A 27,233-nucleotide genomic window follows, 5' to 3' on the forward strand; every position below is an offset into this window, starting at 1 on the left:
CGCCAGCTCACTACCCTCCTCGCGGGGCGGAGGAATATTAGAAATAAAATAGGAATTCCAGCCTGCCTCCCCCCCCCTCTTTCTTCCCCTAGCCGGCCCCGTTCCCAGTTTCTTGGCTAGTCGCGCAGCTGGCTTCTCGAACGTGCCCCCTCTTCTGTGTCGCTGCCTACCTCTGGAAGAAGGGAACAAGCTAAAGAAAGAGCCGACCCGCATAAACGACAGCACAAGCAGCAAAAACAACGGCGAGCGAAGACAGCGATACAGGCGCGTCTCGGGGCATCATCTTCGCTTTCGGCGGTGTCAGCGTGTTTTGCGCACGGGCCGCTACTGCTGCCTCCGCTCCTGCTGGAAGCGTTCGGCATCGCGACACCTCCCCCCCCCCCCCCCCCCCCCCCCAAACCTCGCCAAGGTCACCCTTCCAGGGGTCCTGTTTCGCATTCCCGTCCCATCGGAACGTCGCTAACGAGAGAACTCATCCAAATTCCTTGGCCAGTGTTTACCAAACTGTTTCTACTGTGAATGATAATATACAAATGAATAGCGTTCTACGTACCGAGACTACACCATGGCTATGACATACGCTTTGGGTTAATTTCCGCCGCCTTCGGCTCCTTACGTATATCAATATCCAAACGCATGGTAGTTCTGCGGTGCTTAAGTCTCACGCTCTCGGTATGCGGCCTGCCGGGAATTGAACCCAATACTTGTTTCTTAGCTGCAAAATGTCATTGTCTTTGAGCCACAGCTATGGTGTTTGTACGAGCGACTGCAGGCCAGCCGCGATTGAAATATAAGTATCGTGAACACATCAGCAGGCTCATTTTTAATGAATTAATTGCATAGCAAACACAACAACCAATGGCCGCATTATCGGTGCATTGTTTTCGGGGACACTTTCAGTCTTGCGTGACGTAACCACAAGCTAGACGCCCCATTGGAGGAAAGAGATTCCTGTCCGCTGGCATATTCTATGAATGTGCGCTGAAAGTGTTATTTCTGAAAGTGACCAACTGAGAATACTGCCTGAAGTTATTGGCCTAATCAATGAAAAGATTTGCGACGCCAGACTTTCGAGACTGCGTGTTTGTTTAATTTTATAATAGGCGAACTTTGTGTGATATTTATGGATAGAGCCACTCACATATTGTCTAAAATTGAAGAGTGGCTACATCTTTCGTTAAAACGATTTGCTTAGGGCCTAGCGGGTACATAGTTCACATAGTATCTTTAGCAATTACCGCGGTGAACAAGCGGTGCTATGTTTTCTGTGAACTCTGGTTAGTCGTTCGCCCCGCGTGCCTGTAGTGCCTGTCATGGTTCATCAACTGCGTCGCTGTAAGCGACACACGTCGTGAGCGCGCCATCCAAGTTCAAAAGTAAGATACTCGAATGACATGGTCGTACGGGCCTTAAGTTTGTCAAGTACGTGCCCAAAACACTCTGCGAAAATGCAAAATCTGACGCGAAAGCTGAAGTCTGGAGCAACTACTACATTTGAATTTTGTGCACTTAGAGCACTTGCTCAAAGGAACCCATAATAAAGAAACAAGACCAACAGAATTACGATTTAATCGGCGAGAATTTGACGCATATTAGCACTAGCATTATTCGTTGCCATGGCTAGCATAATAGTATTCCGGCAGAAATAGTTTGTTCGCGAAAGATAAGCAAAAAAAAAAAAAAGGCACTGGCCTGCGCGGCACACGCAGCACAGTCACAGCGTAAGATGGAGGAGCGTAAATAGAGTAACTTCCCCCTACAGGACTTTCTCAATTTCACCGACCTCTTAGTTTTATGCTTCAATGTAAGCAAATAAACAAGCATTTAAACAACAGGAAAGTTAGCACAAATCTGCTAAGAATCCCTCAAGCACAATAGCATTCGACAGTGCACAGCGCTGGTGATAGCACTCTTACTTAGAGCACCACACATAAACGGGATATCTTCGTGAAAATGAGAAAATAACACGAATCTGTCATCGCGTAGATTTAGCGTGAAAGCTTGGGCGTGTTGGTGATTCGTTGGAAAAAAAAACACAGCGCAAAAAAGACACGGACACGAGAGAGCAACACGCACACAGCGATGTTCACATAGATATCACATAGATACGTGGCAGCTTGTACGACATGATCGACGTGACACGATTGAGCAAATCGTCGTTTTAGTCGTTCTACGAGCTCAGTGATTTCGCCGTGAGCTCTAGAATGCATGCATTCGTCCCTGTGGTGCTGCAAACAAAATGAATGTCAACCAACTTGGGCTTCTGCATTATATGCTATTTTGCAAAGATATTAGCCGGTAGATCGAAATTCAGAACGGAGGCAATTGATAGTGTCAAACGTGTACAGATGACGCGCTTTTTGTTAGAATACTGATGTATCTCTGCAGCGATAGCGAAAGTAATGATCAGTCACTCATTACTCTCACAAAAGTGACTTTTGACATTGCAAGTTCGTGTTTATTCGACAAACGTTCACGTCTAATTCCTTGCAGTAGTGGACACATAAACACCCGCAAAGCTTAATTAACTGAGCTATACCATAAACGGCTGTGTGCCTTCAATCTCGGACGCAGTAACCCAACACTTACTTTGACCTTGCCAACAAAACCATGCTGCTGCTAGTTTTTTTTTTTAAACAAAGGGCCAAGAAAAGGTGTTCCAGGCTGAAGGTTACGGCCGAACTTTTGACACGCCACACGCTCGTTACGACATGGTTAAGCTGCCTTGAGACCGGTGAATTAGGAGCTGCTTGTAGAACCATGTACAAATTGGCGCGAACTGATGATGGGCCGTGCAGGCCCATGTACTACACATTACGGCGACCGGTTAGGATATATCGTTTTACAGCCAGATAGCTATGATGAAATATGTTGGAAAGTAGCTCCGCAACCTGACGAAGTTTACCGAGCAGTTGGCTAAGCTAGCGGGAGAATACTTTGCAACTGTTGCCAATTGTGCATGCAAATAATAAAGCTACTCTTCTCGCGATGTGGCCACGTAACTTAAATAACAGAAACTATGAACGTTTGTCATTGGTTTTTAATCTTCGACTACGACGCAGAAACGCAATCACTAAACTGCGGAATGTGGAAGGAGCTTCAAGCTTTGCGTTTTTATTCGCGCAGTGGCGATCGCTACCTGCATTCCGAGCACGGAAAGGTCTCGCTCGGGGTCCGAGAGCAGCGCGCGGCCAAGCGGAACTCGCGGTCTGCCAGCAGGAAGAGGGAGAAGAGGAGATTGGATTACCGTGTCCCCATCACGCCGGACGGGTGTCGGCGGCGGCGACGACGACGCTAAAATCCACACCGGTCTCGACTGGTCGAGGGCGCCGTGGTGTGGCCGGCTTTGCACCAAGAACCCGCACGGGGGATCGAGCACCGATCCCCACCCCTTCTCTCTCCCTCTCTCTGCTGCGCTCTCTCGCTCTCCTGTCGCTCACTGGCAGCGGAGACGGACGAACGAACGAGCCGGCGGCACAAGGGAGTTAATCCAGCAGCGGAGGGCACATTCCCGGGGCGGCAGCCCGGTGTCGGCGAAGGCCTTCGAATCCGAGACACCGAAGCAACTCTCTGGCGGGTGTCGGCGACGAGTCGTCGTATTCCGAGTTCTCTCTTTCGTGGTGGTCGTGCACGTTCTCAGCGGAGGGGGGCACCCCCGACCCTTCAGGTGACGGAGGGATTCCCGAGGCTCTCGCGCTGGAGTGCCGGGCGGGCGGAGCGCGGTTTTTTCGTAAAGTGGGCCGGGCCCCGCGGCTGGGACGGGTGTAAAAGCGAGAGGGTGGAGAGAAGGGCTTGGGGGAGGGGAGAGGGCGGTTTTCCGAGAGGCCCAGGAGCAGGTATACACGGCGGCGAAGTCGGGGGTCCGAGGGTGCGGGAAAGGGACGTCGAGACGGGCGGTGTGCACAGAGCGCCTCAGAGGTATCCGGCGTGGTAGAGGAGGAGTGGGAGAGAGAGAGAAAGAAGAAGGATGGAAGATGCTGCGACTCCCTCTGTTCTTTCTGCTCCCACAAGTGCCGCCGTCGCCGCCGCCATCCTATCGCTGCTACTGACTCGCCCAGATTGCGTGTTTTACAGGTATTCGCGAGGAGGCTCGAAGGCGGGAGCGCTTCGGAAGCTGACCTTCGGGAAGGTCGCCTAAGGCGCGCGCGCGACGCCGGGTCTGGAAAAGGAGGAGGAGTAGGACAACCGAGATCCTCGACCGTGATTACGATGCGTTCGCAAGCTGGCGCCGGAGACGGAGCCAGACCTCGGCGATCAGCGAGTCTTCGAAAAGTGCGCGGATGCAGAGGGAGAGATGTGCGAGGAATCGCTCCTTATGCGCAAGAAGAGCGTAATTCCGGATTGCCGGCCGATGGCTGGTAATGAGTGGAACATTAAATTTTAGCTCCCTATTGGTTGTTAAGCTCACTTGGTTGTTTAAAGACATCTTAATTATTCTTTACTGACGGATACTTCAATGTACTGAAACTAACTGAGCTCCACCCTAAAGCAAGAACTTAATGACCACTCGTCAGGCGCTGGCACCACAATGACAGCTTCAAAGCTGTCATGGCGTGTCTCGTGAGAACCTTTCCGTTAATTCAATATATGAAAACATATCTATTTTTACTCTGACTGACAGGAATCATGGGTGAGAGATATCAACCGGGAGCCCTAATATCTTATCCAGAAATTGCGAAACGCTTATTGCTCATTTATTACGGACGATTTTAACAGTAAATGTTGTCACCACATGCTGCTGACCCAAAACTGTGACCTTACTGTCAATGCCCCCTATTAATAGCAAGTTTCGAAGTGCAAGAAAGAACGATTTTGACATCGCAGAAGTGCGTATTTGATTGCCTACCGCGCACAACAACTAGAACAAAAATAATAATAACAAAGAAAAGAACTAATAAACATCGACAAGCACTTTTTATTTCCCATTGTACTTAAGATGGCATCGTCACTGCACCAAAACGCAGATGTTTTGTGGACCATGTATTTTTTACATATGCTAGTACTTTTTTAATCAAATATGGTCTCTGAAAATCCGTAAAGTGGAGGAAGTCTTAAGTAAGAAAAAAAATTTTCATGCACCTGACAACAGCAGAAAGTTACAAATGTACTCCCACCCCCTCCCTCCTCTTCCCTGTTCAGTGTCCTAGAAAAACAATATTGGAAGTTAGGTTGAATAAATATTCGCCGTGACATTGAGCACGAATACGGGTGCATCGAAATCGTCTCCTTGTAGCACTGTGTTCCATTACGGTGGGTGGCAGTTTTCCCGTTACGCGAAGTTTCTCATTGCTCTCGCAGGTTTGCGCGATGAACGGGAAAGCACGAGACGCCGTGGCGGGGCGTGTTTTCTGGTGCAGCGCGGTCGAGAAAGCCTGTCTGTGCCTGAACGCGCGTCGCTCGGAGCTGCTGCGCTGTGCTGGCCCCGTTTTCCGCGCGAGAATATTTTGAGAGTCGGACCTCACCGGGAGACCCGCGAGAAGGGAGGGGAGATAGAAGAGCGCCCCGGGCTAGAATCCGCACAGCGGAATCCTCGAGATTCGGAGCTTTCTCGTCGCCGTGCAGTTTTGTTTGTTGACTCGTGGTGGCAGCGGGAGTTGTTGTTCAGCGGGGGGTATAAGCTGAGCTGGCGGGCTCAAGCATACTGGTAGGACATGATGCTAAACTGGGTCACTTAGTAACGCTATGAGCCGTCCGAGTTTCCGCTGTGCCCAGAATGAAAGATATAATAAGCAGACGGAAATTTGTAAAACTCGTATTACTGAGCGTCTGTCATAAACTGTCAATATTTCGCGTCCGTTCGTCCCCTATGAAGCGGGTTAAGTTGTTGTCGTTTACAAACTTTGCCTAAAGAGGTGTTCGCATCGCTTTAGCGGGACAAGCGCTGGGCATCCGGGCGGTATCTGTGAAGTATCAATAATAGAGGCCATTTCAGTCGCGAAGACGTTGCCCTTGCTGTCACGACAGCTACAGTGAGCTCCATTTAAGACGTGACAAAAAACATGCAACGATTATCAATATAATGCAACAAAATGGTCAGTCGGGCTAGTTGGTTGATTGGTACTTTAAAAACTTTTTAAGCGCAACGAAAGACAGTATCCAAAGGAACAACAGGACAAAGCGACTTGTTGTTCCTTCGTGCACTGTCTTTCGTTGTGTTTAAAAAGTTTTCAAGATGATCAATAGGTTGTGATAATTAGCACAAATCAAACAGGCGAGTCGCAATATGAACTTTCATAAAGGCACATCGCGGGGCCTGTTATTGCAAAGATATCGCTACACAGCAAAGACAAGAGACAGAAGAGAACGGCGGCGCTAGAACCCCAACGTCCGTCTTACTTGTACAGCGAGACCATTCATTAAAAAACATATCTGCATAGCAGTTAACAGTAGAGCCATGATCAAGACAGCAACTTCGGCAGAAGCAGGCTAAAACGATATTCAGTATTAGAGCATGCAGCGAAAGGGCACGAAAGTAATTAAGCTTTTGAAATCACGCGTTCTTATACTTTAATACACCTCTTTCTGTATACTATACTACCATGTCATCATCATCAGCAGCCTATATTTATGTCCACTGCAGGACGAAGGCCTCTACCTGTGATCTCCAATTACTCCTGTCTTCGCTAGCTGGTTCCAACTTGCGCTTGCAAACGGCAGGCATTGCCAAATCCTGACTGGGAGCTTACCACTGTCGTTGAAAAGAAAAGTGTACAATCATTTCATTAAACCGGTGCTAACATATGGGGCAGAAACTTGGAAGTTAACAAAGAAGCTCGATAACAAGTTGCTGTGCTGCCGCTTTCGTAGCCATCCAGTTGTTACTTTATTGCGTCAGTTGACACCACCTTATGCCTGCAAAGTGCCTAATCTTACCACTAGATCTGATAATTATCCGCTCTATACTAGAATGTATTTCCCTTTCCTTAGCGCCAATTTTGTCACTCGAGTATACTAGTAATTATCTATTTGACGCAGTACATGACATAATAACCTCCGCATCTTCCTGTCAATTTTATATCCACCTAATCTTTGTGTTGTCAAATAAAACGTTAGTTGAGAGAAATTAGGGAGTCAGTGTCTTGGTATATCCTATTCTCGTGTACGTATATGCTTAACTCTGAAATAAATTACGGGTATTGCTACGCATTAGGCATTTCAAAAAACGAGCTAAACACACCACTAAGTTTATCAGCTAAATATAGCCTAGATGTAGCAGAAATCTCCGAATGTGTTCATGGTCAGCTGAGTGCAGATGAGCTGACCAAAATAAATTTTAAAAAACTTCTCGTCTATTATAACACCCAAGCGGAATTAGAAGACTCTTGCTGAAACTGAATACCGATTCCAGAAATCACCGCAGTTAAGGATTTTGGCTGGCGTCCTGCTAACGCACTTTCTATATCACAACCACTATTCTTTATTTAGTAACTTATTTTGAAAACCAGACGAAAAAAAAACCAACAAAGATGCTTGCGCATGCGAGATAGGTAAAATCGTGTCATGTGTAATAGAGCTATAAAAGAAGGGAGCACTTTTGCATTTTCGTCGCTGTATAATGAAAGCCCTTTCTTGCAAAAACAAAGGATAGCTGGCTTCATCAGAAATGAACGCAGTGTTCATTCTACAAGTGAACAAGCACAGTTTTAGTGAATGCGAGACGATGAATAACGTGAGCATGTCGGGAAATCCGTAAACCGTTGCTGCATTTTTTATGAGTCGGAAACCGCGCACTTCCCGTGACCCCAAAAAACAGCCCCGTTACGAAGATTCCTGTTTTCGCCATGATTCTTCCCGACCAGACGAGATTTCGTCAGACCCTGACTTCAACAATCAATTGTCATGAACTTTTGGTATCAGAACATCTCACTTGCAACGTGAAGAGACTTGTTTTCCATCTCTCTCTCTCTCTCTCTCTCTCTCTATATATATATATATATATATATATATATATATATATATATATATATATATATATACAGGGTGTCCCAGCTATCACGCAGCCCGATTTTTAAAAAAAGGAACGGCGTTACGCGAAGCAAACCTAGTGCGTATTGTTTCCAGTACAGTGGAGTAGCCGCCAGTAATTTTTTCGTTACTGAGATTTAATCAGCTAATTGTAATTAATCATCTAACTCGAACATTACTGTCCTAATTATCAAAGTGTCAATGTGAACATTGTAGAGCAACAGCAGGAAAAACTCCCGATACAGCTTTTTGTTGCTCAATACGTGCTACATAAAAGTGTTTTTCCGAGCATGAAAGAAGCCCGCGAATGCACGCAAAGTGCCTCGAGCGGCCAGTAGCGCGGCAATGCTGCGTGTATTCGCGGGCTTCTTTCATGCTCGGAAAAACACTTTTATGTAGCACGTATTGAGCAACAAAAAGCTGTATCGGGAGTTTTTCCTGTTGTTGCTCTACAATGTTCACATTGACACTTTGATAATTAGGACAGTACTTCTCGAGTTAGATAATTAATTACAATTACCTAATTAAACCTCAGTAACGAAAAAAGTTACTGGCGGCTACTCCGCTGCACAGGAAACAAAACGCACTAGGTTTGTTTCGCGTAACGCCGTTCCTCTTTCTTTAAATCGTGCTGCATGATAGCTGGGACACCCTGTATATAGGATTGATTACAACTGCAGAATGCAGGACGTGTGCTGAACTTGCTTTCGTAATTGTGTTTGCAATCCATTTGTGGTGCCCCCGAGTGTCTGTGTAGCTTTTGTGCCACCCATGTGGCACAAAAGACCTTTCCATGTTCCTGCCTGTCATCACGAACACTCAACTGTCCTCAGGATACAGAGTCTTTATAACACTTACTTTCGTGATCTTGACATCTTTCATAACTCCTTGTCATCATTTTTTTTTTTCCGAGCTTGCCTTGTGTTATAATTTCATGCATTGTTCAAGTGCCCTTCTCCTCCTTTTTCTTTTGTATTTACTTTGCGCTTTGTTGTCGGTACTCTCTTCTTTTCACAATTTTTATTTTTATTCATTTATTTTTTAATGATTTTTCCCTAAGTGTTTTGTTTTTGGTTTGTAATGTATGCGTGCGCCAGCACTCAGACCTTAGGGTTGTTCCTGGGCACGTTAAATAAACATGATTGATTGATTGATTGATTGATTGATTGATTGATTGATTGATTATTAAATGCTTGCTCTACATTTCACGCAGTCTAAAGCATGCTCAACAGTAGTTGCGCTCAGTGAGGAAGCAGCAGCAGCTGCTGCTATAATGTCCCTTGTAAATGACCACCGCGACCGCTTGACGCAGGAGCAGCAACGCGTACCACGGCCGCAAGGTCGCCCCACCGTTCCAACCCCCCCCCTCCCCCCTTCCTCCCAGTGCACTGAAGAGAGAGAGACAGTCTGGGCGTTTAGCGCACTTTCAATTCTCGAATTAGCGGCGCGGAGGTCTCGGCTGCCAAGCCAAGCTCGTGAGATATGACCGCGCACGGAGGTGGTGCGCGGGGGGACGCCCGAAATAACGCCGCTGCACCGCGAGCGAGCGCACGCCTGTCTGGAGTGGTCGCTGCACGGCCCGCGGATGTGGCTTCTATGCCGCTGCCACGGCGTCGAGCAGAAACCAGCAGTGCTTCTGTGCACCACACGGGAAGAAGGAGGCAAATGGGGTGGTTAACGCCTGATGAGGAGGAAGGGACAATAGCTGCAGCTGTGGAAGGAAGGAGAGGGTGGACACAGTGGAATTATGGAACGTCGGAAAAAGGGGAAAAGAAAGTGGGTGAGAGGCCATAGGGAATCACAGAAACCACGAAGGAAGAAGGGAAGACGGCAGAGAGCTTAAATCATATAGGGAAGAGGAGGAGAGTGACACAGAAGAGATGAAATGTTTGCAAAAGGAGAGAAGACGAGAGAGAAAGAGAGAGTAGGTGCTAGTAGAGGACGGACAGAAGGAAGGCCGAAGCTGCGCGAAGGAAAGCAACAGGATGAAGAAGAAGGGGAACGCAGAGACTTCTCTCGGGATAAAATGGGAAGTACATAAGTGAGAGGAGGAGAGTCAGAGAAAAAGCCTCTAGCGGCTGGAAAAGATGTCTGAGGATGAGGGTGATAAGCACGGAGAAAGGCTACAACAGAGCAGCTTCGCGAGCAGCGTGGCGGTGCGTGGCGTATCGCAGCGGCGTGGTTTATAGCCCGTTGGAAACACTACGTGGAGTGCGCGAGGAAACAGCGGAGAAGCATTATTCAGCCGGCTCAACGACATCAGCTGTTTGCTTCTGCAGCCGCCGAGCGGCTCGCTGGTGCGTGCCAAGCCAAACTCCCCGCTGTGGCGGCTGGACGGTCGCGTGCGGGACGGGGAGGGTATATTCACGTACGTAGCTCTTCCCGCGGGGTTTTAAACAAGCCATCAGCTTTGCGAGTCCGAACGTGCGTTGCCTTTTTAGCGATCTTGTCGCTAGATTTAGCGACTATTTGCCTGTTTAGTGACAAATGTATCAATTTAGCGATCGGCGACATTTTTTAGCAACGTGAGAAAACAATTGACGACTTTTCAGCGACTTCGAATTTAGGAAAGTTCCTTCGAAAATAACCTTCTAGAACGCACTTTATTATTCAAAAGCTACATCACGTGAGCAGCTGAAATTGGCTGTATGACGCGTAGGCTCTTAGACCATGATGAAACAATAGGTTGCTTTCACAGGATTCACAGTGTGCTCACAAAGTTCATGTGTTTTTTTGTTTTTTTTTGTTTTTTAATTGTTTACGGAATCGATTTGAATGAGTCATAACGCTCCGGGTTCTGCACTTCCGCTAAGTACGTTCGACAGGTGGACATTTACAAACTTTATTGTGAGATTAAGAACCTAGGAGGTGAGTAGTAAGATCGATCGACCGTAGAAAGACGTATACATGGGAGCGGCTGGGCTCGTTAACACGAGCCTGAACACATAGCTGCCTTATCACATGAGTTTTGTGTACAAATCAGAACTGCGAAGAACCAAGATAGACCAAGAGGAAGCACAGTATATGACCTGCATAAAGGTCACGTAATTGTCATTGACGTGTTAACATGCCACCTTGTGCATCTTGCAAAATTTTTCTATCCTTTCAGGAGCGCCGAGGACTAGAATATTTTCAGGGGGAAATTTGGACCAAGTGCTTTTGCGTGCTGGGAATATCAGATTGCTTGTGTTCTTATGAAACATGCTGCATGTGGAACCTCACCATCTGAGGTTAAACACTGAATTTCAGCTGTCATCGTCCGTTGTTATTAAAGTATAATAGTGATGGCCCACTACACACTGCTGGTAAATTCACTATTTATTCCTTATTCACACCGACCTTAGACAAACGTGAGACGTTTAGGTAAATGATTTACGCCCCGCTAGCGTATATTATAGCGTTTCAAAAACGCCTACGCTGCCTGAAATTTCTCAAATGTTCTAGCGACAATCTTAGCGACCTTGCAGCAAAATTTACCGGAAATTTAGCGCCTTTTTAGTCTCAATTTAGTGACGTGATTTCAAAAATTATAACAACACTGATCACCAGGGCGATGATGAATTGCTCCGTATGCGCAAGCTGAGACGCCACCTATCCACAGACGGCGAAAGCAGTTATAGTAAACTAGATATTTAACTAGACTACTGTTTACGTCCGTCATATAAGTTTGACCTGCACAGTACTATTCCAGGTAAGAAAACCAGAGCAGCTCCGTTGCAGGCCTGCCAGATGTAGATTTCCTGAGTGAACTTACCACCTGCAGCGAGTGTATACTTAGTAATTTGACTGCTGCTCTCTAACACACTGAGTACGGTGCTTAACCGCACCTAATGAATGATTAGTTCCAAGCTGGCCATGTGGTGGTGACTTTGAGAGCCGCTGGGCTGTCATTTCATCCTTTTCCGGTTACGATCTTATGTTTCCCAATTTCGCGAAGCAACGGCTAATTGATCTAAATTTCAGTTACATTAATACACCTAAATTTTGGTGTTAGCTTAATCAGCTTCAATAAAACCGACTGGCGTCGTGATCTATGCACACTTCTTCGCGAAGCAATAATCAAACCCCCGCCAAAATCCGAAGAAACGTGTGTTAAGGGCGACGATTGTAGACGTATTAAGCATGCAAAAAAAAAAGAAATAAGAAAGAAAGGAAAGTTTTTTCAACTCACTGATCCATTGGCTCGTCAGCGGCTGGAAAGAAACAGAACAGAAACAGAATATAAGTGAATTGTAGCTATCACAGCAACATAATCATATGCAGAAACTTGTCACTAGTGTTGCAAGCCCTATTGAAACCTGCATGACAGTCAATTAAGGTCATTACAGAACTACTAGTTAACCTCGTGATACAATCGTTCTTGCCACACTGGGGAAGAGAACGCCCGCTTGTTGCTTGCAATGGAACGAAGAAGGAGCCGTGACTTCGCTAAAACATTGCTTTAAAATTAGCGAAGTTTTTTTTCCCTCTTTTGGGAACGTTGCTTTAAGATACCAGCCAGCTCCTTGCTTTCCCTCGCCTCTCTTAAGTGTATATACGTTTTCAAACAAAATAATAAATAATACGATTAGGGTTGAGTGTCACGGCCACAGTACTTGTAGTGGCAGCTGCAATGTTTAAGCTGCATTTTTCATAATAAAGCAGGCTGAATTTTGCGAAAATAAGTTATATAAGTATGCACGCCCGCAAGCGATGCGCGCTATACAAACTATGATTGTATGACAGCGTGGAGATTCGCATTCCTCTATACCGGGTTTCAAAAGCAGCGCATAAGGCGACTTGGCGACGGTGACTACGTATATTTATTTGCACGTGCTTCGTTTGTGGCTGCCACAGCAAATTAGAAGTGGTGTGCCCCACCGCGTTCTAGAAGAAAGGAGATAAAACTCTTAAGGAGTAAACATTACTTTTTCGCGAAAAAGGAAACAGGCGAAAGAATGACATATAGGCTGAATCATAACTCTGGTTTGTCACATCAGTGTACGTGCGTGCGTGTGTTAGGAGATAAAGGTCTATAATGTAAAACAAATTCTTCGTTGTCAAAAGCTGGCACTTAAGCGCTGACTTGAAAGTCAGCGGTTGCACTGTGTTCTCCTCGTCTTATGCCCGCAGTTCATACGCGGTGCATAAGATGCGTAATCGTTTCTAAGCGTTGTACTCATATTCTATGTGCGCCCACTTCATTCAATAATCTCTGTCCGTCGTGCAAGCAAGTGGCCATACGAGAAGATGCAACAGAGACCGCGGAAGCTACGTGTTCTCATGGTTCTCGATTAGCGTGGCGATCAGGCACTCCGAAAACTTGCGATTTTGTTCTATCTGCGAAGCAGTGGCACCTACTTGCTCGCCCGTGTCCGAATACCCGTTTATTGTGAACTTTTTTCTATATTGTCGTTGCTTCAATATTTTCATTAGGTCTGGATTATACCGGTGTGCTTAAGAACTCATATTTCTACCGAGGCTGCTCATCGAATCCTTATCGAATGACCATGCACCAGGTCAGAACAGCGACTTGCGTTCTTATCTCAACCGGTTTAAAAAGAGCTCGCGCTTAACACTTGTCTGGTTGCGCTCAAGCTTCGCAGCAAGATAGCCATTTTTGTGTCCACATCGTTCAATAAAAGACTTGGAATTCGTTATTTCTATTTTATCCGGTTGTTTACGTAGTTTCCGAAAGACAGCGAAACTAGTCCACGCCATCGCAGCAGCTCGCTTTTGGGATGACTAGAGAGAGAGAGAAGTTTAATGATACGAAACGCAGAGAGGTCGGCCTGAGGTAAATTCCTCTGGCCAGCTACTCGGCGTTGGAGGAAGGGGAAGAGGGAAAGAAAGAGGGAAGAAAGAGGTGCATGATGGGTGACGATGACGAGAGAAGGAGGATGTAAAACTAGTTTCTCTCGGCGCGTACAACGGTGGTTTTTAATGCCGTTTTCTTGGCGAGTTCAAGCCAGTTTTCTGTAACGAAAATCTGGCCGTTTTCGTGGGCCGATCCGGAAGATAGTGGAGTCTAAAAATGTGAACCGATCTTGAAAGCAGTGCAGTATAAACACGAGGCTCCATCCCGTGGGTATTGGCATTTGCCTCTGAGCCCACAGCGTATGTGCCACTGGGTAATCATCGATGACTCTTAAATGAACGTATTTGACGCCATCTTGGGTCACTGCATGGGTATCATGACATCAAACAACACTATGCGTAACTTCGCATCGGTTCGCATCACGTCGCAAAATCATTACCCGTTAGCTGCGGAACAGTTATATGACTTATAAGAACCATTCTCTACGAAACCAAGACCGTTTCGCATGACGTAGATGTCAACTGGAGTTGACACTGCCTAATTTTCGTATTGCCTGAACAAACAAGGCAAGTGAACGTGGCAAATGTTTTATTGATTCTGCTGATTTCTTTAAGTGGGTAGCGACACGACCGTGCGTCACGGCCCGCCAACATCGCATTGCCGTAAACCCCGCAAACCGCTCCTCATAAAACTACGGCGCTGTAGAAACGTTTGAGTGCGCCAAGAACACAGCGGCATCCCTTTCCTTTTTTCGCGGAGAGGACGGGAGTATAAACGGGTCTCCGTCCAAGACACACTGATCGCCGGGGTATGCGCTTTAAGTTAACAAATACGGGAGCGCACGTAAACACAGCAACGCAACGTCAGGCGGCGCGCCATAAGTGGAAACACGGAGTGATGCAACACAGCGCACCCCCCCCCCCCCCCCCCCCCTGTTTTTTTTCTTTCGCCTCACGCTGTGACTCAATCGGCACGACGAACCGTCATCTTGGCTTGGTTTTCTGCGCAAGGTGTTTCAGGCCGAATGTCTAAAAAGAAGGGAGGGAAGGCCACCCGTACACAAGGAGCCGAGGGCGGCGGCGTTGGGCAACACGTTGTCTACACAGCAAAACATTTTGGAAGCGGGATCGCGCTGACGACGAACCTTCGTGTCGGCGGGCCTATTTTAAAATGTGCAGCGGGCGAGACGTTCCCAACCGACGCGTTCTCTGCATGGACGTTTTGAAGAGCTGAGCTCAGACTGCGCGCACAAGGGGGGCAACACGAGCGTGCCCTCGACTCTTGTGACGGACAGCCGTGCGGGCAACGTCCGCGTTGGCATGAAAGCATGCGTCGCTGCCCTTATTTTCGGCGCGACAAGTTGTAGCGGGAGCGAGCAACTTTTGCCGAGATCCCTGTTATTTCAGCGAATGTAAACTACCGGGGCTTAAGCTCTCCGAGTTATTTACATTTGTCAAGTTTTTATTTGCATGAAAAATTAGGCCTTGAAAATATTCGAGACGTCTGCGAGAACGGTTTCTCGTTTTGTCGTGAAGGGTGGTAACATTAGAAGCGACGGCCCGGTGCGTTTTCGTCGTAGACGAATTCGGCGAGCTTGGACCATAGGACGTGTTCCTGTCTGGCTTGTTGAAAATGCGGCCGGTCCTCAGGAATTCTTGCTTGGATTCCTCGTGGTATAGCTGTAAGGACGAACTTTCGGACTGCCTCGTCTCTCGTAGCCTTTTACGTAAGACGCTTGCTTGGTGCTTTTCTTTGCTTCTGCACTTTCCTTCCTCAGCGCAGGGTAGTGAACCTCATTGCTTTCCTTTTTTCTCTCTCTCTCACTTGCTTCTTGTTCGAACGTTGTACACAACCCCTCGTTTAGGTCATCCCCGTATAAGGAATCGCTTATGTGGCAACATTGTCGTGTTTGCGCCCATCCTTCTGCGTGTGCTTCAGTCCCCCGTGGTAGATGCGTCGGCATTTCCTGGCGACACGTTATCGCGCTTCGATTCTCTTTGTTCTGCGAAGCACCGCCTTGCGGGCGGCTTCGCCATCATTGGATGGTGACGAGCATAGGATGCTTCTTGTGTAAAGCAAGTCAAGATGTTTTCTTGTAAGAGTCGCTTGTACGGTATTTTGACGCGCATTAGCGTATCACCAGAAGATCTAGCACTGTCATCGTTTCCATCAATGTTTCCGGTACTGTAATACTAGAGACTTTTAGTATTGCGGAAAATGCTTGCGTTAGCGTTAGCGCGTTACGCACGCTAAATCTTTGCGGAACGCTTTTCGATAGAGTTTTAGTATAGCGTAAGACAACGATGCGCCGCTAAGCGCAAAACCATAGCTGCGAGTAGTCAAAGCAACAAACTGAGCAGCTCGACAACCAAACTAGCCGTGTGGATCCACGCCAAGCCTTGAAACGAGCCGGCATGTCAAGCACTCGGGCTAAGGGTGCCACCATGTTTGCAACGCTAGAAACTTATCGAGCGTTTAGCGTCTCCGCTATATTTGAAAAATAGCGGACGCACGCTACCCGCAAAACTGAAATAGCGTTCTGAGCATGCGCAGTCTGACCCCGCTATTTTATTGCGTTTAGCGTGGTGCCATTTCCGCAATACTAAAACTGTCTAATGTCTTAACGGCGTTACATACACGCCAGGAACGGTGACTTCAGCCGCCATTATTCGATCAGAAGTAACCTTGCAATGTGGCGAAAGACACTTGTGGGTGCCATTGTTCTCGCAGAGCTTTGTGGGCCATGTAACTATGCCTCGTAATCATTTCAACGTTGAACAGCTTTCGTGAGGCTGCCTCAGAACGTGAGTGCGTGCGTTCGCTAAGATATGTACTCTTAAAGGCTGCCTGATGCGGCTGCTGGCGCACTCAAACGATTCTGTTATGTCCCTTTCCCAACATTTACAATGTGGTTTGGACGGTTCCGTTGGGTTTCAGAGGGGGCAACAATTTTCACACGATGCTATATGATGCAAAGTTTACACTCCTCAATAACGCCCTTGGTGTGGTGCAACGCCGCAATTTTGATAGGTCATCTGCTGCACTGGTTAATGAACTACGACGTTCTCCAATATTGTACAGTTAGGTCTCCGCAGCCCCAGTGGCCGCATTTCGATGGAAACGCACCCAAAGATCAAAAATAATATGCATCCTTCCGCAATGGCCTCATCTATGGCCTACGTATTTCTTTACAGTAAATAAATAAATAAATAAATAAATAAATAAATAAATAAATAAATAAATAAATAAATAAATAAATAAATAAATAAATAAATAAATAAATAAATAAATAAATAAATAAATAAATAAATAAATAAATAAATAAATAAATAAATAAATAAATAAATAAATAAATAATCCGGTTGGTCAATCGGTCTGCTCTTCTTAATAAATAATCTTCCGTTCTTCCACTCCCGATTTCCGACAAGCCTTTCCTGTCCACTACCAAGACATACAGCGCCACTCCGGACAGCTATCACCGTCGCACAGAATCACTTTGAAAGGGAATTACAACAAAATCCCAGAAGCGCTGGTACGACAAACAAACCACGTGCACAATGTTTTTGTTGGGCGGTTTTGTATTTTTCTGCTCTGCGAAGTGGACCCCTCTGCCCTGTTGCTCCGTAGTTCACAGTCACGATAGGGCGCCCGCCTCGAAGGCCGCTGCGCTTCTGGGCCCAGCTTCGAGCTTCGTCCTGGCCTTGAGGGGTGGTTCCCATGCGCCATTAATTTCAAATTACGAGGTCCCGTCCTGTCATTTGGATCGGTTCCACAAAAGCAGGACCTTGAGACAAATACTCGTTTTTGATAAGTGCACCGTGGTGTATACTGAGCCACAGGGGCCAAGTCGCTCATTTGCTGCGTACGGGATAAGCGCCCCTTTTATCTTTGTTTCGTCGACGAACTTGACGCAGCTGTAATTACGCGCTGTCCAACGGGGTTCCTTGTCCGTCGTTTTACCGCTACTTCTTTTATTCTACATCGTCATTTCGTTCATTCGGTCATTTGTTCCACTGCAGATTCTTAGTGCCGATATGCTTTCAGAGTCAAAGGGTTGGGTAGCGAGACAAAGGACCACGTTTGTATCCGTTAAGGCTAATTTCGTTCAGTGTGCAGTTCAGCCAACCCACCGTAGTGGCGGCCTGGCTTTGGCGTTGCGCTGCTAAGCCCGAAGGCGCGAGATCAAATTACGGCTGTAGTGGCCGAATTTCGATGAGGGCAAAATGAAAAACACCCGTGACTTAGATTTAAAGAACACCAGGTGGTCCAATTTAATCTGGAGTTCCCCACTATGGCGTGTCTCATAATCAATTTGGCAAGCAGAACCCCAGAATTTCTTTTTCAAGCTAAGCTTGTATACGCCAGCCTGTGCCGGCGAGGTAAAGCTAAAATTGCTATGGATCATACTCGCATTGGATATGCGGGTATGAGCCAGGAACAAGAAATAAAGAAAGACAGAAGGAAGGAAATAAAGAAAGAAGGAAGGAAAGAAAGAAATACAGACAGAAAGAAAGAAATAAAGGAAGGAAGAAAGAGCAGGAGCGGGGAGAGCTGCGCCGGTGCCGGATCATGTGACGCGCGCGACCAATCAGGGTCGTTTGGTGTGTCGCGGGGAGGGAAGCGGCAGGAAAGGGGGTCGGCGCGTGCTCCGCCGGGCTTCCCTCGCCTCAGATCAGTTTTGGCGATCCGAAAGGGAAGTACCGCGTGCTGCATTCCACCGAGGAGCAGGCTGCGTTTGAGCAACGGCGCCGCGAACTCGCTCGGGAAAGGGCTCGTCGTTAACGTGCCGATTCTAGCGTGAGGGCGTCTGAAGCCCAGGCGAAACCCCTAGTTGCCGACCCCGAGTTGCCGACCCCGAGTTGCCGACCCCGAGTTGCGGGAGGGCGATATTGAGGCCAAACGTCAGCGAAGAGCCGCCTACCCTGAGTTTAGGGCAAACGAAGCGGGTCGCCTGCGACAGCGTCGTCTTGCCACAAGCTTCTCTTACCCTCATTTCCTCGACAGGGGAAGGGCTCTGAATTTTATTCACCTTCGGACAGATGAAAAATTATTTGGTCTTGACGGAGGAGAAGCTATTTTTCTTTCTGTCTGGTTTATGTCAATAGTATTGTTCACGGGTTGTTCTAAGTGGTTCTCCCGATTCGAAGAAATTTTCCTTCACGTAACTTCTTTCGCGTGAGACGTGACAACTCCTGCCGAGGGAGCCGCGCATCAGGAATGTCTTGCATCTGCGTGGTACTTCTTTACCCTAAGAGTCCAAACAAACACTATAGCTAAAAACTTTACCTCGTATTCTTGAAAAAGGTCGCCATACAAAAAGAGATAATTGCGTACTTCGAGCCCTGCGTTCGGCACGAGTTCCAGCAGTGTCTTGCGATCATGACTATCAAGCAGCCACCAACTATCCGGTGTTGTGACGAGGGCAGCTCTTTAAAGTAAACAGGAACTGGTTACTTTTAAACAAGAGCCGGCTGCTGATTTCCACACTGAACATTAGAAGTTCAGCTAAAAAGCAACTCATTTAGAGCGGCGGATGTCCCGTATTCGTTTTAAATCCTATTGTGATTACGATGATAGCTCATTATAATCTCACAACGAAAAAACGCGATAAATAGATAACGAAAGAGATTACAAGGCCAGGCACTGGCTACAAACACAGGTGTACATTGTACAACCGCGATATACTGCATACACTAAAGGAAACGGAAGGAAAATAGAGGGCGCAACAAATCAACGATCAAAAAACAATTTATTGTTTTCTTATACCCTCTGGTTTCCTTCCTTCAGCGTACGTATTGGGTCGTACCGCAGTAAACGCCTGTGTTGGTGTCAGTGCGTCGTCTTGTATGGTGTTCTTGTACTGTTTATGGCACTGGCTTATCGCCAGGAAGCTATTATGCTCAAGTTCAGGCGATTCTTCACCGTGGTCTTCTTCTTCATGATCACCATCATCATCGTGACTATAAGAATTTTTATCAGCATGGTCATGTGTAATGCAGAGCGTAGGCTTCTTCCAGCAATACCTAATTATCCACCTGATGCGTCATCGAACGTCATACTATGCCTGTACATTTCCCATAACGCCATCTTATCCCCGCCCGCCCCCGGCTTGGTTTCTCTTCCTTCAGCAGTCATTATACGAGTATTACTCGTTCATCTGCTATACTCCTTACATGCCCAACTCCACCTATTCCTTTAATCTCGACTAGAATATCAGCTACCCCCATTTGCTATGTAATCAATGCCACGCCCAACCATAGTCTACATGCATAGAGGCTTGGCCGTGTTGGTAATTCATCGTAACAAAAGAACAACGCAAAAGACGGGGACAAACTAGAAAGACGCACACAGCCGCCGTGTGTATTGTTCTATACGGTCCCCGTCTTTTGCGCTGTGCTTGTGCTAGATACTTTACATAAAACGGCTCACTACTTCAAAATGCCTGCAATACGTATGTGCATTAACATGTCTTTATATATTTATCTTACAGATTAGTGAAAGTGAAGCGTACGAAACGGAAACACCGGCGCTCTCAAACGCTGCATCCACCATTAGTTCAAGAGGCAACCTTGCAAGACGGAGGCTGCTCACGTAGACGGAGCGTCAGGACGCAAGGGGATCAGCTCTCGCCCTGGAGGTGCCGGAAGGAGTCAGCAGCCATAACACAAACACAGGTCACGGCTTCCTCCGTTTCGGCGGAGGAAAACAAACGCGTGTTTAACGAGCGTGCCTCGAACAAAGGCAGCGCCTCGCACCCGGCTGGCCAGGCCATTGCTTGCTTTGTGCGATCCAACGTGCTCGGTCAAGGCTAAGGCTAAGCGATGGAATTCTCACGAAGATTAACGCCTACAGATAAAAAGAGAACGCTTGCTGAGTAAAGAGCTGAGTGGACGGCCTGATTGGCCAAACGTGAGCCCGCTACCTCAGCTTGGGTGTAAGAGAATGAGAAACAACCCAAGATGAGGAGAAGTATGGTGTTAATGGGGAGGAGGCATACAAAAGTTATGGTGGAAGTGTTGCGTATCGAATAGTAAGGACTGACTCGATTAAACGGCAGCGATTGGAAGAGACACTGCTTTAATCCACCATTGTTGTGCTTACATGGTGGATTAAAGCAACAACTGTGAGAATAGATTCGGTTAGATAGAGCGTTATGGAAGTAGATTCACGCTACATAAATGCTAACTGGTTGTACATTCCTCATGTCTAGACGACCCCGCTACATTACATCACTTTCGTCACTTGATTAATGCTGCGTGTAATCCAATACTTTCTTGTAAGGTTTCTCGCCAGCTTGACAATCTATATCACCAGCTTCGCCTGAACGTTGCATACAGAAACAGCATGTGCCGTCTTGCACTAACCATCAATCTTTACTGTAATAACGATCACGCATTAGCAACGCTTAGGAACGTTAGGAACGCGTTAGGAAAGCTTATGGACATTTAAACAAGAAGAAGAATGAACTTGTGTGAACTTGTGTCAAATTGCATGCAGAGGAAATCACTTCGCATATTTACACTAAAATGAACAACATTTCCCAAGTACCACTGGGGTTAGGAAGAATAGTAGGTTCTATGACTTCTCATTCAGAGTGGCGTCAAGCTTTAGGTTTGTTCTTATCATTCCTTTAGGACAGTGGGCTTTATTGACAAAACTATAGGTTATCGGCATCTGCACAATGCAAGGTGTGTTCAAAAAGAAACCGAACTTTTGCTGTAACACCTTTACTGCTTATTGTACAATTTCAAAAGTTCCGTTTCTTTTTGAACACACCTCGTATTTGGTCTTATTCGTACATACCATGGTCGTATGCCTTTATCTCGTCCTTAATCTTTCTTTTTTTTCATTTTCCTTTCATTTTCCTCCTCGAAGTCTTCATGTTACTGACACATTGCTTATGCAGTGCAGTATGTAAGCGGTAGTACATACGCCGGCAGAATACTTTACCTCTAATTATATTTACCTCCATCTCACTATCTACCATGGTTATGTAAAACGCGTATACTCAAGTTAGCAACGCGTGACGAGCATACCGTCACTTGAGGTCTAACTCAAGCCTTGTAGTCTGCAGGTTTCTGTAGACACTTTATGCATAAATCAGAACATAAATTTCGTCGTTAGAAAGTCGGTACACTTTGCGGACAAGTTCTCGTATTTCAATACACAGACGAAATAAATCTTGTGAGGAGCCGTTGCTATTGATCTGCTTTACGTGTACTCAAGTTTCAGTGCTAATGCATCCAATGTATTGGTTTACAGCCGAAAAGTTTTCAGTATAGTTAAGCCCCAGATTGACTGGCGGAGGCCGCCCGTACAACAGCAATACCGTTCAAATCGCAAGGATCCTTCTGCCGTATTTCAGAGACTTAATATTATCTTCCGTGGAGAACAAGGTTCGTGTTTGTCAACACGGAGCCGTCTCTATATATAAATGGCTCCAAGTGACGTCACGGTAAAGGAATACGTTGATCCAGATGCACTCGCTCACAGACCGGTGCCAAAAGCATGGCCACGCGAGTTCCCTATTTTTCACAGCACAGAATGTCAGCATACAATGCAAAACAAGTTTTATTCTAAGGGACTGCTCCTCGGACTGAATTAACTCCGAAATGTCACGCACTGCTTCCTCCCTCTCCGCCCCTGCCTGAAGTAATGCGGGCTATCACGTGTCATCTTCCTTTTAGGCCTTCCCTTCTTCCAGTGTAGGGTAACAAAACACGATGTGAGTCTGGTTGAACTTCCTGCCTCTTCTTCTGTCCTCAACACTCTCTCCTTTTTTTTCTTGGTCTTACTAACTAACAACACCTTCACCTTGTCTGAGTATCATTTGCGCAATGTTTGTTCGTTTTAAATTATGCGGTTTGACGTGCCAAAATCACGATCTGATTATGAGGCACGCCGTAGTGGGCGACTCCGGAAAGTTAGGACCCCCTGGGGTTCTTTAACGTGCACCTAAATCTAAGTACACGGGTGTTTTCGCAATTCCCCCCATCTAAATGTGGCTGCCGTGGCCGGGATTTGATCCCGGGACTTCGTTCTTAGCAGCTCATCACCATAGCCACTAAGCAACCACGGCGGGTTGTTCTTCCTTTTGAGTTGGTCATCCACCGACTGACCGTAGCCAGTCGCTAACCTACGGTGAAGCCGAATATGAAGCTGATATTACAGCTAAATTGCTTTATAATTATTAACGTAGGTCGTAAGACACGCCGAAGCACAGCAAACAAAAGGAACAAAACGAGCTTGATTTGCGTTAAATTTTGTTATCGCTCCGAGACGTAGTAAAATGGAAAGGATTCAGCAGAGGCACTTAAGACTGCTTACGTGTGAGAATGCGAAAGCATTATACCAATTGTAGACCTCGGAACGTGATGAACGCGCTCATTTTATACACTCGTGACGTGGTGCCACCTCATTGGCTGCGCCGTCACGTGCCCAATGACGCACGCACCTTTAGTTAGCCAGAACTGTGGAGCCACCATGTCGCACCCCCGAGGCCCGGCTTCGATTCCCACCCAGACAGAAATTTCGAAATTTTTTTTCAAAGTTAGCTATTGATTTACTTTGTTTACAGGAACCTCCCTGAGAAATACGACGTCAGTCCAAGCATTTCTTACGTCTGTTTACTCTTTGCGCCGTCGGCCATTTTTGGTACCATATTGTAGTCGCGCCGACTACGACGGATTTTCGCGTAATGGGGCATATAATGCTCTCACATTATTAGAAATCAAAAGACAAAAAAAAGCACGAGAAAAAATTCATTACGGATGGTGACTTAAAATCACCAGTTAGCAAAAATTAGAAAGTGATATAAATCTACTCGTATCAAGCATCCTGAAAATATGATTTAGGAGGTGCGAACACATTTTGACAGCGCAAGCACATTAAAGTTGCGTGCTTGCGCGTTACACGGCAACTCGCGATGCCCTGATGCTCTCTACTAACTGTACTAAAAAATTATAATAGTTACAATAATTATTAAGAAATTTCTTAACAATTAGGAAAATAAAACGGTCTCAACATGAATCGAACCAGCTTTGTGTGGCTGCCGTTGGCGTATAGCGGTAATAATTTTAATTCCACTGTGCTTAACTAAGTCATTGTTCCAAATTAAGAGAAGTACTCTTTAAGCAAGAGTTCGATTACCCAGGGGTCAACTCGAAAGTTGCGGGGAGAACGAAGTAACCCTGACAGGGAACCATTTAAGTGGTTTTTGTTTTTCCACACAAGAAACGGAGGTGAAAAAAAGAACCCTCGGATTATTCGGGTGTATTTCACTACTTTCTGCAACAAAATCATCGATAGTTTCAGCATTGAGTTCCTAATCGAATTAACTTTAGTTACCAAACAAGTCAGGCAGAACAACACAGTACTAAATATTTGCATGTACTTGTGGTCAGAGTTGGCGTTTGGTCTCATTTGCGCAGACCCTTTCGTTTTATCTTGAAAATCAAGACCACTTTTGGCTGAGACACGTAAAGGCGATTTTAATGCTGCGATTTGCTGCTCCTATTTTGAGCTTGTAAATTCTCCCTAACTGCCTTTCTTAGCACGGTGTTAGAGTCAATTTACAAGCAGAGGAATGAATTGTATTGACACGTTCTGCGTTTCCCGTTTCACACGCGGTTGAAGCTAGCCACCATCGCGCGGCTGCTTGAGAAGATTATTTTTTGGTAACCGGCCAGGCTTATCAAGATGGCGGCGCCAATGAACCGAACGTACATGACAAATCCAGAGCACACTATGCAGAAGATGACGGGAACTCACGGCTGAAGTTGAGGTTGATAGAGGAGTCGACCTGTCCCTCGCGGTTTTTGGCGAAAACCTTGTAGAGACCCCCGTCCGACTCGATGACGTCGTTGAGCTCTAGCGACACGTGGTACTTCCGCGGCTCGATCTCGATCACGCGGATCGCCGTGCGGTGGTCGTCGTGTAGTTGCACGTCACCGCGGAACCAGGAGATCTCGGGCCGCGGATGCGACCGCATCTGGCACTCGAATACCAGCCGGTTGCCATCGTCCTCCTCTCGAAGCGTCGGCTTGTGCAGGAAGGACGGCGCCAACACGTCCTCTTCATCGTCCATGGCGCCCGTGGGCTAGGGGCGCCCCTGCGAGGAGGAACACGAGAGAAGGAGCGAGTTGGCGTAATGAACGTCGTACACTCTGCGGCGTACACAGCGACAGAACGGGCTAAGGTTAGATTTATCGAGCGTTCCGTGCGCCTTCCGACAACTACAGACCGGCGCCAGCTGACTCCTCGTCAGACCCCCATTTGCGAAGCGCACCGCCCCGATGTTCAACTGTTAGAACTTTTTGGTCGAGATATCTTCTCTCCGTGGGCCAGCGCTCGGCGAGTGAAGAAGCAATAGGGAACGGCACGCATGTGATGGGCGAATTACCAGCAAAAGGCACGGGAGAAACAGTCTTAAGGCGGCGTGAAGACAACCGGCGTCATCACGCTACAGAGACATTTGCAAGCGTCATACATTGGCCCTCTCTCTCTGTCTCACCTTTTTCTCTCTCCCCACCTCTTCCAAACTGCCTAAGACACATTCATACCAGCAATACACACTCTTACGATGACCGAACAAGAATATCTTATCCTTCTTACAACCTAATCAATAAGTCTGTTAGTCACCTGATTAGCTTGGATGACAAACGACAGATCAGATATGAAATACGGTAACACCGACAGAACCTGTCGGTGTTACCGTATTTCATATCCAAACTTGGGCGAAATTCAGAAGAGACAGCTTCTATAGATAGAAAAAATATAGCCAATCAATACCTTCTACAACTGTTCAGAGTAAAAGAAACTCATGCACGCGCGTACGCAATTCGCTGAAAGAGGCTCGTCAGAGCTGACTTCACCACAGTAAGACCCCTTTTGGGGAAAAGCCAGCTTCACTCCCCCTTCCGCTTTACAAGAGATTGCCAGTGTTAGGGAGATAGTTGTTATGTGCTCTTGCGATGTTTGTAAATCTCGATGTATGTCCACTATGAAATCCATCACAGGTTAAAAATATTCACCGACGATTGCGATACTCCCTAATGCGAAATTTGAGCGCAGCTCTATACGCGTTATCATTTCGCGATATATTGGCTGGCACGGACAATCTGTCTCGTGCAGCACGTTGAAAACGGAGAGAAGTGTGACGCCGCTGCCTCGCTAATCTGGAGATCGCGAGAGCCAGCGCGTGGGTGACGCGTGGGCGCGATTCACAGCAGCGGCCGCAGACAGACCTCCGCTCATGCAGTGCTTTGGTGAACAGACGACGCATAGAGTGCCTCGATGCGCGTGCCCCTGCGAACGGAGCGGAGGCGAGCGAGCACCCTAACGACGCGCGCTACTCTGGCGCCATCGTCGCCATAGTCGGTCTTGTGCAGCACTTCGGTCTTCTTCTCATGCTTTCGCCATAACCTCCGCTTTCTTCCTCGTGCTCTCTTCGCTGCAAGTTCGTTCTAGCCTTTCGCTGTGCTCGTTCGCTCGGTTACGAGGTACGACGTCGACGCTCGCGTTAAGAACGGGCGCCTGGAGCTGTGCTCTAAAAAAAAACTTGGAGTACGCTTAAGCTTTGCTTTTAAGAGTGGAACGCGATAGCATTATTGGACGCCATTGACGCCGACACAGACACCGTACGTTCTGCGACATGGGACCCGATCAAAATTTAGAAAGGCTCGGTTTTCAACACTCCCCTCAATGTTGCCTAGAACCAAAGTACAGCGAAACACAATCAGAATTAGAGGACGCTTAAGCTTCGTCTTTAAAGGCTCATTCACACCGGCGACTTGAGGAGGTCGCGCGACCATTTGCGACTCGCGACCAAAAAGCGACCGAAGGCGACTGATGTTCACACTGACAAATGCGACCGATAAGTCGCTAAACCGAAATGTCTCACGATATGCCGTTCACGCCTGCTTGAAATGTCATCGCCGCGTAAAATAAGCGTCAGCGTATACGGACGTCGTGTTCCTTCGCATCTGATTGGTTCAGCTGTTCTGCGACTGCGGTCGCGCGACTGAAAAATCGAGCAGTGAGCGACTGGCCCAAAATGGTCGCTTTTCGAGAAAAGCGACCATTTGCGACCATTTGCGACCAACTTGGTCGCGCGACCACTGTCAGTCGCCGGTGTGAATGAGCCTTAAGAGTGGAACGCGATAGCATTCAAAGATCCCTGGCTGCTTATCAGGCTTCTTTCTCGTATGTTCTAATTACAATCCGACGCGATCACGTCTGTAGGTTGTGGTTAAGTCGTACCTTACGATTTTTCTGACGGATTTTACTTTGTGAAATTCAATTTTTGTTCACTAACGCCTTGCGCCACACGAAGGGCCTGTGTGGTCGGGGTGGTTCGGGATGATGTGGTTCGGCATGATTATTTCCGCCAGACGCCGATGCTTAACGCCGTCACCGACGCCGACGCCAAAGCCGGGTTTTCTGTAACACGGTGCCCTTAACGCTGTCGCGT

At 47.0% G+C, this 27,233-nt stretch overlaps 1 protein-coding gene across 1 annotated transcript in view; it reads right to left on the minus strand.

The window, feature by feature from the left end:
• LOC119434029 (twitchin-like) overlaps nt 1-27,233 on the minus strand; it is a 225,374-nt gene that overhangs the window by 181,367 nt on the left and 16,774 nt on the right. The window contains 2 exon segments of the mRNA XM_049659376.1: nt 12,137-12,158; nt 24,533-24,872. Of these exon segments, the coding sequence (XP_049515333.1) occupies nt 12,137-12,158; nt 24,533-24,848 (338 nt within the window). The 5' untranslated portion in view covers nt 24,849-24,872.

Source organism: Dermacentor silvarum, chromosome 11, assembly GCF_013339745.2.
Source record: "Dermacentor silvarum isolate Dsil-2018 chromosome 11, BIME_Dsil_1.4, whole genome shotgun sequence".
Taxonomy (NCBI): Eukaryota; Metazoa; Arthropoda; class Arachnida; order Ixodida; family Ixodidae; genus Dermacentor; species Dermacentor silvarum.